This window comes from Akebia trifoliata, chromosome 8 (assembly GCF_017979445.1).
Source record: "Akebia trifoliata isolate Shusen 1 chromosome 8, ASM1797944v1, whole genome shotgun sequence".
Lineage (NCBI taxonomy): Eukaryota > Viridiplantae > Streptophyta > Magnoliopsida > Ranunculales > Lardizabalaceae > Akebia > Akebia trifoliata.
In genome coordinates this window covers 36,055,661-36,068,148 of record NC_141382.1, presented here as the reverse complement: position 1 = coordinate 36,068,148, position 12,488 = coordinate 36,055,661, and the positions used below count along the sequence as shown (strand labels likewise).

At 33.7% G+C, this 12,488-nt stretch overlaps 1 protein-coding gene across 2 annotated transcripts; it reads left to right on the top strand.

Annotated features, from left to right (window-relative positions):
• The first annotated feature begins 3,600 nt into the window (after nucleotides 1-3,600).
• Nucleotides 3,601-10,324, top strand: LOC147396617 (beta-glucosidase 44-like). Of its 2 annotated transcripts, XM_086451575.1 has the most exons (11): nucleotides 3,601-3,904; nucleotides 4,371-4,429; nucleotides 6,200-6,275; nucleotides 6,425-6,496; nucleotides 6,909-6,996; nucleotides 7,979-8,231; nucleotides 8,314-8,429; nucleotides 9,017-9,234; nucleotides 9,352-9,383; nucleotides 9,729-9,831; nucleotides 9,945-10,324. In XM_086451575.1, exons 1-11 carry the CDS (start codon nucleotides 3,661-3,663, stop codon nucleotides 10,220-10,222), a joined length of 1,539 nt encoding a protein of 512 aa, XP_086307701.1. In that variant the 5' UTR covers nucleotides 3,601-3,660; the 3' UTR covers nucleotides 10,223-10,324. The 2 variants fall into 2 exon arrangements, with proteins under 2 accessions (XP_086307701.1, XP_086307702.1); XM_086451576.1 differs by lacking the exon at nucleotides 4,371-4,429.
• Nucleotides 10,325-12,488: the final 2,164 nt, after the last annotated feature.

The window sequence follows — 12,488 nt, the reverse complement described above, 5'->3', positions numbered from 1 at the left end:
CTCAACATAAATCAACCAATTCTATCTAAGAAATATGTCATCAACTCATAATATAACACACAATGACAAAGTATTATAATAGAGATTTACGGATCATGACCGATATGAACATCTTAGTAAAGATATGATTGATCCAATATTTCGAAGGTTTGGAATCCCACCATTATTTCTTGATTCTATGGCCAATCTCTACCATATATTTGCTGACTGATTTTTTTAACTTAGGTTAACTGTTGATCAAGACTTTTACAAATATGCCATTTAGGATGACATTCTTTCATGGCTACTCTAGGCTATGAATAATCATTAACTAGTCAACTTCATCTATATTAATCTAATGTGTATATGATTCTCAATAAAATTATATCAATTATCTAACTATCTTTAAATCTTATTGTCTATTAAAGATATAATTTTTTTTTTTGAATTCTTGATGCAATGTTGCATTCTTATGCATCACATACTATATAAGAAATCATATATTGCAAGAGCTATCCTTCAATAAAGTGTCACTCCATAAGTAATATGACAACTTGTTCTTTATAGGTACTCAAGATCTCTTTAATAAATCACTAAAATAATATATACATATAATCTTTTCCTTTTAAAAATATAAAATAAAAATAACAGACAAGTTTGTGAACTGAATACTTAGCCTATTTCTCAAAATAAATACAACTATTCATTTTTTTGTTAAGATTTCCCACCATTTTTCTTTTTTAAATTATTATTATTATTATTATTATAATAATAATTATATGTTCAATGGAAATAAGGTATTGGTAGCCCCCACATGAACAAAATCTTTGTTCCGCCTTGGTTTAACTCTTTGTAACCACTCACTCTTTGCACCTACCTAAAATTCCTCTAGTCTTAACATACCCACAACCCCAAAATGAACCTTTTTTGTGCTTTTTGCACCCACTGGTAGTACTAAACCTCACTCGTTGTTCTTGTTGTTGTTCTTCTTATTTGCACAAGGTTTCAATCAGGATTTTAATGAAATACCCTTAGATCTTATAAAGTACGCTATAAATGATCATAGAAACCTCAACTCCTGATCTTGAGGTTATAGGAAATCTTGACAAAAAAAAAAAAAATCAAACAAATCTTCATTTGGCAGCTTAGTATTGAATACAATAATAGAGATTCAGTAAGTTCCTATCGAATCAGTTAAGAAAGATTCGGTGTTCTACCTACTGTATCAGATTCGGTAAGATCCTATCAAGTCACCAAAGAAAATTTGTGTACCTACTTAAAAAGTAAAATAGTTAGAAAAAATTACTTAAAGGACCCTTGTGGAGGGGTTTCTTTCTAATTAGTTCATAATTTTAGGGCTTCTTTTAATAGTCCATCTAGTCAAACTTCTACTTCTAATCAATCCTTGAACCTTATTCCCACATTTTTCACGATTTAAATGTCAAAACAACCATTCGAACTCACTGTTTCATAAAAAAAAAAATTAGATTTTCGGCAACCCAATTGAGTTTCGGAGACTCCATTCTGATGGAAATAATTTGAGAAGGAATAAGAAGACTTTCAAGGGTTTTGAAGCTACATGAAAAAAGCTAGGGTTTTTTTCAATTTTTTTGCTTCGTGATTGGATGAAAATCGATTAAGGATGATTCTTTTGGTTTGAAATCATCTACACAAGTCATTATGTCAAGTTTTTAGTCGGATCTTTCCATGTATTTTAGTCGAAAAAACTCAATAAACGAAAATGAGTGGGTTTTACCAGAGGCGAGCTCACCACTTTTTATCGCGGAGTTCAACATTTTTTTTATAAAAAACTTGTCGAACTCAACAATAAAAAATGTCGAACTCGACAATAAAATTGGTAAGCTCGACAATAAATAAAGCTGGTGAGCTTGACAATAAATAAAAATTGGTGAGCTTGACAATAAAAATGTTGACTCGACAATAAATAAAAAGTAGGGAGCTCTGTAGATACCCCAATTTGTACGGACCCACCTCAAAAAGGGTTCACGAAAGTGAATTTTGATTCAAAATTCTTCTAAAGGCCTAAGGGTCTGAATGTGCAACAATCTTTTCTTTAAATAAAAGCCCAAGGCCCTTGTTTGGCCCATAGGCTCATAGACAATTTTTAAAACATAATTTAATTACATCCTTGCATCCTCATTTAATTACACCCATTTCTAAACCCACTTTCTACCATAACCAATCCAGACTCTATAATCAAATCCAAATCCCTAACCAATTCCAATTGCCAGACTAATTTCTAGCCTAAATCCTTAACCAATCATAACCCCATAATTAAATCCAAATCCCTAACCAATTCTAATTCCTAAACTAATTTCAAGACTAAATCCCCAATCAATTTTATAACCTAAATCAAATCCCATGTCCAAACCATTATCCAAACCCACATCAATTCAAGGATTCATCTCCATACCACTTATAAGCCTAATCCAACATCATGACTATTATAAACTTTCAATCAAGGACCATTGACCAAGGTCAAGGTTCATAAAGTCTAAAAAGTCCATTCTCATAAAATGAACACATGTCCCCATCACAATCAACCTCCCAAAATTCATTCCTATCAACCAACCTCATCATCACATACGCTACCTCACCCCACATGTTATAACCTAACCTAATCCAAAATCCTATCATAGGTTACCCCCATACTATACCACTCCCCATTCTCTTAATCAATTCACCTAACCTCATACCTCCACATTCTTTTGTCATATGTTATCATCATACTCACCCTCCCAAAATCTAACCTCTTACATTAATCATTCTTTTAATCAAACACTTACATTTTCTAATTTAACCATCACTCAACTTAGATTATGATTTGCCTAACCAACCCATTTTGATCTTATCCATGAGTATGTGTAAAAAACAATCTATTTACTCTCTTTCCACATCTACCACTCCCTAAGCTTATATTCTAAATCTTTTATGCCTAAAACCTAAATGAGATTTTCCCTTACCTTTCATCTTTCACATTTTTGACCCTAAAAGTTATTTCAAACCATTATAAAAACTCTCCTCTCCCATTAAAAATCCATGTTATCAAGCCCCTTCTTCAACTTCAAACTCTAGTGAATTTTTTACTCAAAAATCCTTCTTCATAAAATCTCTAATCTCTTATTCTCTCTTTCCCATTTAAGTCAATTTGGTTAGGGTGTGAATTGTAAATGCTTTATTACAAAAATATTGAACCATATGGGCATAATTGAAGAAGGGGAAAAAAAAGAGTGCAATAATTTTTTTTATTTTTTTATTTGAAATGTGAGAGGAATTTTTTTTTAAAGAGATGGAGTGCAATTGGTAGTGGATGGTGTGCAACTAGTCAACCCCATTTTGTTACTTCACCGTTTTTTCAAGTGGGTGCATCAATATCGTCCAATTTTTTAAAAACAAAAAACAAAAAACAAAAAACAAAAAAACAAAAAAACAAAAAAATGAAACGTCTGTAGAAAAACAACAACTTGGATTTGAGAAAAACGTGAATCGAATAAAAAAAAACAAGTTTAGATTTGTTTTGTAATAGATAAGGGTATTACAGTCATTTCGTCACCATCCATGAGGGTCCCTTCCTCTTCTCTCTTTAATACTCCATCACTCCTCACTCTCACTCTCACTCTCACTGAATCTTAATTCCCAATCTCTCTGTAACCTGTTGCAATGAGGTCTACGTTACTACCGTCGTACTTCATCATCCTCGTTATCCTGTGCTTCTCACGTGTATCAGAGTCCAGTGAGGATGCATGGCCAGAAACCGTCCGATTCAATACTGGTGGACTTGAGAGAAATAACTTTCCAAAGGGGTTCGTATTCGGTACTGCCACGTCAGCATATCAAGTTGAAGGAATGGCCAACAAGGACGGCCGAGGACCTAGTATCTGGGACGTCTTTATCAAAATTCCTGGTAATTATTTATTTATTTATTTTTAATTTCTCTATTTTTTTTTCTTTGGGTGATTTTCAAAATGATGATCCAATGAACTTGGGTTTGTCAAAGAGATGATTATATCGAAAAATGACCTAAATACCCTTAACTTCAACCTCTAGTCAAGACCCATGCATGTTTTTTTTCTATCTGAAAATCTGTCGTCTTCAATTTTTTAACAATGTGAAAACCAGGTTGAAGATGATTCATTTGGAGAGAAAATCATAGGGTTTTTAGGTAGAGGATGAAGATGAGGGCATTTAGGTCATTTATGTTAGTATCAGTGAAGAAGACCTAGGTCAAGGGGAATGATAAGGTTATAAAACAAGAGGTATTTAAAATAAAAAATAAAAAATAAAAAAATCATAATTTGTCTTTTTTTGAATTTTTATTTTCCAGGTTGGGCTAATTTGTTTTGTAATCCAATAATATAATTATAATACAGGTAAAATTGCAAATAACGCTACTGCAGATGTTACAGTGGATCAGTATCACAGATACAAAGTAAGATTTTTATTTGTTGGTTCCTTCCGAATCTATGTTGGGGAATTCGGTAATGACCAACCGAATGAAACTACTTGATTACGAGTTGAGATTTCCACCATCATTGCTAACCTGTTTTGCAAGATGCATGGGCATTACTTTATGTACCCTACTTGAAACTTACTTAGCTTCGAAGAAGAAGAAGAAGAAGAAGGAGGAGGAGGGGGAGGAGAATGAATTAGATTCTCTACTTTAAAAATCCTTGATTCATTATTCCAAAATCACACTATTTCATATCTTATAATAAAAAATCCTTGATTTATCATTCCAAAAGTAGTATCTTCATCTCTTGAATAATATGATGGTGATCACAATTCCAATAACGACAATGGAAACAAAGATCATGATGATGAGGAAGAAGACGATGAGGATGAGGATGATGATGACGGCGATGATCATGATGATGACAACAACAATGGCAATACGATGATGATGGAAATTTTGGATGGTCATGACAATGATGATGAAGATGATAACATCGAAAATGATGATGATGATGATCAAAGCTTAAGTGTCTAAAGTATTTACCAAAATGTGTAGAGTCATCATCATAATCACTTCATCTTCAAGAGGTTAAAGATGATTGGGTTTAGGAAGATTTCAAGGTTTTTAAAGTCATTTTCATTATTTTATAAGAGAAGACTAAGGTTAAGGAATATGTCACTATTTTGAAAATATATGGAGTTATTGCAGATAATTATAAAAGATGCAAGGATTAAATCAAAATCTCATGGATTTCTCATTACCAATGTGTCAAAACATGTGAGAGTGTAACAACCACATTCTTTTAAAAGATTAAATGCCAATAATACACTCCTTTCTTTAAATCAAATACCTATTATATCCTTCATCTCCTATTAACATCTATTTTCTCTCCTAAAATCATGGATCAAGCACAATCTTTTTTAATTTTTTCTTACTTTTTTAAATTTGAGTTTTATATAAAACCTAGAGGGTTAATTAACAACTTTAATTAGGGCTTAGACCCATATCTCAGTTGGTTTTACACATTGAAATGCAACTTTGAGGTCGTGGGTTCAAGTCCATCTTACCTATTAAAAAATAATAATAATAATAGCATAGCCTATAAAAAAACTTTAATATAACAACTTTGAAGGGTGTAGAATTGTTTCTTGTTTCTTCAATGTTTCTGAGGATAAATATGTCATTTGGGCCAACATGGCAGTCAATGGGGTCCAAATGAAGACCTTAGTTCAGGTGGTCCAAATGAAGACCTTAGTCTAGGTTCTATATGGTCCTTCGGTCCATATTACCTTCTATATATTCAAGAATTTTTGTTGTTGTTGGATTTATAGCCTTTTTAGGTTATTTCAATTGAAATCTTGTCAAGTTGGCTTGACAAATATACATCCTTAAGTTGTTCTTATATTTTCCCTTGTTGGTGTAGTTGGGTTGGCATAAAATACCTTGAAGAACGAAGAGATTTGAACCTTTAACCATTGTTTTACGAAGCCAATGTGAGATTTTGCATTGAATTAGACTAGTGGCGAAGGATTTGTATCATAAGCTTAGAGTGAGAGGAGATGTTAGTATTTCACAATTAAATGAGTCCCTATTAATAATGTTTCAAGTTGTCAGAGGTAGCCTAGGGATTCTTCTCTCATGGGCTCTTTATCAAACCTCGATCATGCTCAGTCTCTCGTCCAACTAGCAATCATGTAAGCACCATCTACAATTGGAATGTGATATTAAAATAACTTTTGGTTGCAGGAAGATGTGGATCTCATGGAAAAGTTGAACTTTGATGCATACCGATTCTCAATCTCATGGTCGCGGATTTTCCCAAGTAATTAAATTTTACAATTCTATAGTACAATTATACTTTATATAATCATTCCTAAAATCATTATGAACGTTCTCTTTTCTTTTCTTGAAGTAATTTTATTGTCTCTTTTTTTACTCATAAGTAATTTTTTTACATCTCTTTTAATGTAGATGGAACGGGGAGGGTAAATTGGAAGGGAGTTGCATATTACAATAGATTGATTGACTATTTACTTGAAAAAGGTAATTATTTTACGAGCGATGAATTATGTCCCTTATGTAATTTGATGGAGTGAGAATAGTGCCCAATAAATCTTTGTTAGAGAATATCAGCCCTCGTCATTATTAATAAAGGAGCAACTAGATCGCATCAAATCATCCTGTCATTACAAATAAGTCTTGGGTTATCCATCCTCAGATCTCAATAGGTTTCAGATTGGTAAAACTACAGTTAAATGAGTCAAGGTTGTAATCACTCTCAAACATTGTGAAAGTTTCTCATCAGTGGACTTAGTCCTAGACAAATCAAGTAAATCTTGTGTTTCTTGATAATTCACGGCTTACAACTCTAGACAGAGAAATCTGTACTCATAATAGTTTTCGCATTTGTACCTCAATTGATTAAAATCTGTTATAAATTGTATGAAATCCACAGGCATCACTCCTTATGCGAATTTATATCACTATGATCTTCCAGAAGCACTCGAGAAGAAGTACAAAGGATTTTTAAGTCGTAGAGTCATGTAAGTATGTTATAGGGTTATAACATTTTTTTCTATATGTCCTATACTTGGATTGTTGATCTATAATATCTCATGTGACTTGGATGCGGTTGTTTTTCTTTATTTGCTTGGTATTTATAACTTACCAAGCAGTTCTAAACCTAGAAATTTCTCAATGTAATATTTTGGAGGTTGAATTTCTACTCATGTAGAATAAACTTAGTCCATTGATCGTGTCCAAGATGATATATAGTGGTCTTAAATTAGTTCAATCAATCTCAAACTAGCCGTCTCACAAAATTCAGCAATTTTTTTTTCGAAAATAATGGACCCACTGATGGAATCGACGAATCATTTAATTCCCCCTACCCCAATATATGGTTGTCTTTGACTGAATTTTTTTCCTAAAACCTTCCCGACTCCAACTTTGCCTCTATCTATCTAACTTGGTCTATTTCTTTTACAGGGTTATTGGTCTTTTTTTCAACCTTAATTTTTCCCTAAGAACCCATCATCTTCAACCTTCATTCTGTTCTTCTTCTTCTTCCAAAATCTTATTAAACATTCTTTTATTTTTTCAATTCTAGAAAAAGAACCCATATTTTTCCCTAAAAGTTCATTGTCTTCAACTCCTATGGTCAATTTTTTTTAACTGTTTAAACTCAATCTTCTCCAACCTTCAAATCTTAAGAACAAAATAAAGTTTTTAGAGAGGTCGGAGATGATGAGTTTTTAAGAAGAAACTCAAAAATATCATTTGTATAATCCAACAATTTATTTGTATTAAACTGAACATGGTTACTATATGTCTCCAAGTTGTGTCATTCTCTGAGTGGTCTCATGTCACACAAATTGATATTAATTTTCCAACAGACCATGAATGTCTTCATTCTCTTTCTCTTATGAACACCTGGTTACTATATTAAGGATAAATTTCTTCAATGTGATCTAAATATTTCTACAATTGGATTGAGAGTTTGATTTTTTTTTCTGAAACATTCAGGAAGGACTACGCCAACTATGCAGACTTTTGTTTCAAGACATTTGGAGATAGAGTGAAAAATTGGATGACATTCAATGAACCAAGAGTGGTTGCCGCACTTGGATATGATAATGGGATTTTTCCTCCTGGGAGGTGTTCCAAAGAATTTGGAAACTGTACTGCTGGGAACTCCGCGACTGAGCCTTATATCGTGGCTCATAATTTCATTTTGTCCCATGCAGCTGCAGTTCAAAGATACCGGGAAAAGTATCAAGTATGTTCCACGTCTTACGATTGTATTGGTTTCGATCCAAGTCGTAAGCATCTCTAATATCTAATCATATAAACTTTTTCAGGAAAAACAGAAAGGGAGGATTGGAATTCTTTTGGATTTTGTTTGGTTTGAACCTCTTACCAGAGGAAAGGCCGACCAATATGCAGCTCAAAGAGCAAGGGACTTTTGTCTTGGATGGTAACGACCTCAACATTATCATTTTTTATTGTTTGTTTCACTAAGCAAGGTTTGGAGGTTCGGGAACCCCATTGAGTCACTCACAATAGTTTGTTTTAACAGATCTCGGTATCTCCTCCACTGAATAGAACACTTGAGTTAGACTAAGATTCGATGCATGATTGCCTAGTCTCACGCTCAACTATCTAATTTTATAGATAGGATGCTATATGTTGGCTAGAGTGGCTAATTAGTAGCTTTTTCGGTTCTCTTTTTTACTGTGATGTTCACCTCAATCATCATTTTTTATTTTTCAGTTAATAGGGGGCTCTGCCCAAATGAAGACGAATCCATGTTGAAAATTACATTTTGGCCATCCAATTTGCCAACTTGAAAACCTCCACGAGGGCTTGAATTTTTCATCATTGTTAGTTGCCTTTCCAAAGAAGAAAGTCGTAGCCCTTAGAACGTGACCCTGAGAATTTCTAGCAATACATTACCCACCTGCAATGCATCCACATAATACGATCACGTACCTAAAGAATATAATTCGTAAGTATGTAACATAATTAATACTCCATGTGCTGATTGATACTGTTTGGCTTTAGGTTTCTTCAACCAATTGTATATGGAGAGTACCCAAAGACGATGCAAAATATAGTTGGGGAGAGACTTCCTAAGTTCACTAAATCAGAGGTTAACATGGTGAAGGGATCAATGGATTTTCTAGGCGTAAACCAATATACTACTTACTATATGTATGATCCACATCTAGCCAAGCAAAATGTTACAGGTTATCAGAGGGATTGGAATGTTGGATTCGCTTGTAAGTCCTCTGCGCCCTCCCGCCTTATGACAGAGAATATATACAATTTACAAATTTAACATTTTTCATTGATACATTAATAATAGAATTTTATATATTTCTTTCTAAACTTTGCAGTTGAACGCAATGGTGTGCCCATCGGACGAAAGGTAAGTAAAATGTGTTCTTATCGTCTTGTAAATTTTGAAAAATGCTTATCTTGGGGTCTGCTTGGAAGTAGAGAGTTTATTTTTTATATTTTTGGGGTCTGGTTATTGTCCTGTAATTTCTTTGGACACGATTACCATTGGTCCTTTGGCTATTGAGTTAAGACTTTACTACTTGGGTTTGGTTTTGCAAAATTGTTATTATATATAGAATGCATTGGCTCATTGGTTTGTATGATCTATTGCCATGGTTTAGAATCCATGACTGTAATCTAGTTGTGATTTTCTTAATTGTGGAAAATTTGAATCTTTATTTTTATATTTGACGAGTTAAACATTTATTTGCAGGCGAACTCGAATTGGCTTTACGAGGTACCGTGGGGTATATACAAAGCTGTCACATATATAAAAGAACGTTACGGCAACCCAACCATGATTTTATCAGAAAATGGTACGATTGACTTGTTTACATTTACTAGTTTTCATAGTTAAAACTAGGGAATTTGTTATATAATCTATTGGGACGTTACTTATATATATTTAATATTTGGTTGGTTTCTATAGGCATGGATGATCCTGGTAATGTCACCCTTCCGAAGGGATTGCATGACATTACAAGAATCAATTATTACAAAAACTATTTGATTGAACTGAAGAAGGCGATCGATGATGGAGCTAATGTGACTGGTTACTTTGCTTGGTCGTTACTGGACAACTTTGAATGGTCATCAGGGTACACATCAAGGTTTGGTATCGTGTATGTCGACTACAATGACCTTAAGAGATATCCAAAGATGTCTGCCTACTGGTTCAAAAAATTACTTCATGGAAAGAAGCATTAAAAGTAGTAGGTTTAGTCTTCTTTTTTTCTTTTCTTTTTTTCAATTTACTATGTTTTATTTATAAGATTGGTTGGTCTTTGAAATAAATACTCTTTCTTGGTATGCCTTTTTTTAGGTCCAGTTGAATAATCTCTTTGAAGCATATAAATGATGGGTGGCGTTCGGAGGCCCTAAAGAGAGCCATTTTTTCAATGTATGGTTAGAGGTTTCAGAATGAGCCGATTTTTTGTGAGGATGATTGCTATGATGAGGAGATCATCCTCACCAAAAATCAGCCCATTCCAAAACTTCTACCCCTATCAAAAGTGATTTATAAAAATTAGATGGTGCATGATTTTTGGTGAGGATGATCTCAACTACATAAAAAATTCTAACCCCTATTTTCAAAAATGTTTGGCACAATGATTGGCTCTCTTTGGGGCCTCTGAACGCCTCCCATAAATGATATATATTTTTATATATTTTATATTTTATGTAGATATATGATGCACACATTATATATACTTTAATAAAATTGAATTGGATTTGATATTAATATTTTGGATCAACTCCCAAACAATATCATATTAAATCAGATGAGATCTAAAAATTTCCATACTGGTATCAAATCGATCTGGACCCAATCCATTGACAGCCCTACAACCTAGTTTTGAATCTCATCAAGTCAACTCAATTTCCAAGGATTACGACTTACAAGATCATGACGATCACCTCCCAAGATTAGACAATTCACTCTTCTTACAACCAATATCAATGGATAAAGAATTTGCGGCTTCAAAAATAAACAAAGGAAAGTATTAGTTAAACTCAAAGGAAATTGGATTGAGATCGCTCTGGGTTTTCCAATGCTAAATTTTGATGAAATATTTGGTAAAATAGTTTGTGAACTATCATGGAATTTGAAATGATAAGCTCAATAGAATTTTTTTGAAAATAGTTGAGCTCTTCATTACCCTATGAGAAATTGCACTTGCGTCCAATAGCATACATAACTATGACCTTTTACTTGACAGTGAGACTGAATCACAATGATCACTGTAAAGAAGGGTTTCGAGTAGGCAAATTAGGGAAATGATTTTCATTATAAAAAAGTTACATAATTCTATCTCTTATGATCAACAATCTCAATAGTGCACTATGGACTACAAGCTTACTCACCAAGTCGGAATAAAGGTTTAAAATGGCAAAGGTAAACTTTAGAAAAACAGGAAAGAAACAAGAAAAAAATTGGAAAAATAAGAGATATATATATATATTATTTTGATGACAGGGGTTCCGGACCAGAAGGCCCAATTAGCAGGGGCAAGGCAACCGGTCTCTTAGAGCATCATATCTCTCCCAAAGCTCATAGCGTTAGGAATCTGGTTACTAACGTGCCCACTCAAACGAGATGAAGGGCGATCTCGAGTGCAAGACACACAAGGATAGGATAGAAAAGAAAGTAATTCTTATTCCATCTCTTCTAAAAACATGATATATATATAGATTCCAACCTTACGTGCAAATAAAAATTCAAATCTAACTCGAACGGAAATTCAGATCAACTTTGACTCTAACAAAGAATCCTAATCTTGTTGAAATGCCTTAATAGAATTAAGAATTCTATGAAAAAAGGAAATAAGATAGGGACATAGGGATGTGGGTCTCTAACAATGCCCCCTCTGAAACTTGCCATGTCCTCATGGCGCAAAACTCGGAAAGCACTGTTGAATGTGATAAGCAACCTCCCACGTAGCTTCCTCAAGAGGCATGCCATGTCATTGCACTAGCCATTCCATAACAGCTCAGTTTTGCCACTTCACAAAACGTCGATTGATCACCTTCTCTAACTTTGGTTGTAAGTAACCTTCTTTGGTAAGAGGAGGCAAATCAGAAAGTGAACGAATCATCTTACCAAGTTTCTTTTTAGGATAAGAAACATGGAAAACATGATGAATCCTAGCTGAGGTAGGAAGGTCCAATTGATATGCAATAGGTCCAATGCGCTCTAGAATTTCGAATGACCCAAAATACTTGAGAGAAAGCTTCATGTTAGCACGAACAACAATAGTACTTTGTCTGTAGGGTTGCAACCTTAAATAGATCCAATCACCCGCTTGAAACTCTCATTCACTCCTATGTTTGTCAGCTTGATGTTTCATTCGCACTTGTGCATCTTGCAAATGACCCTTAAATCTCTTCAGAATGTGATCTTGCGCCAATAGATCTTTTTCCAATAATCCCACAGTTGTGCCATGCTCACTATAAGTTGCAAGCACAGGAGGAG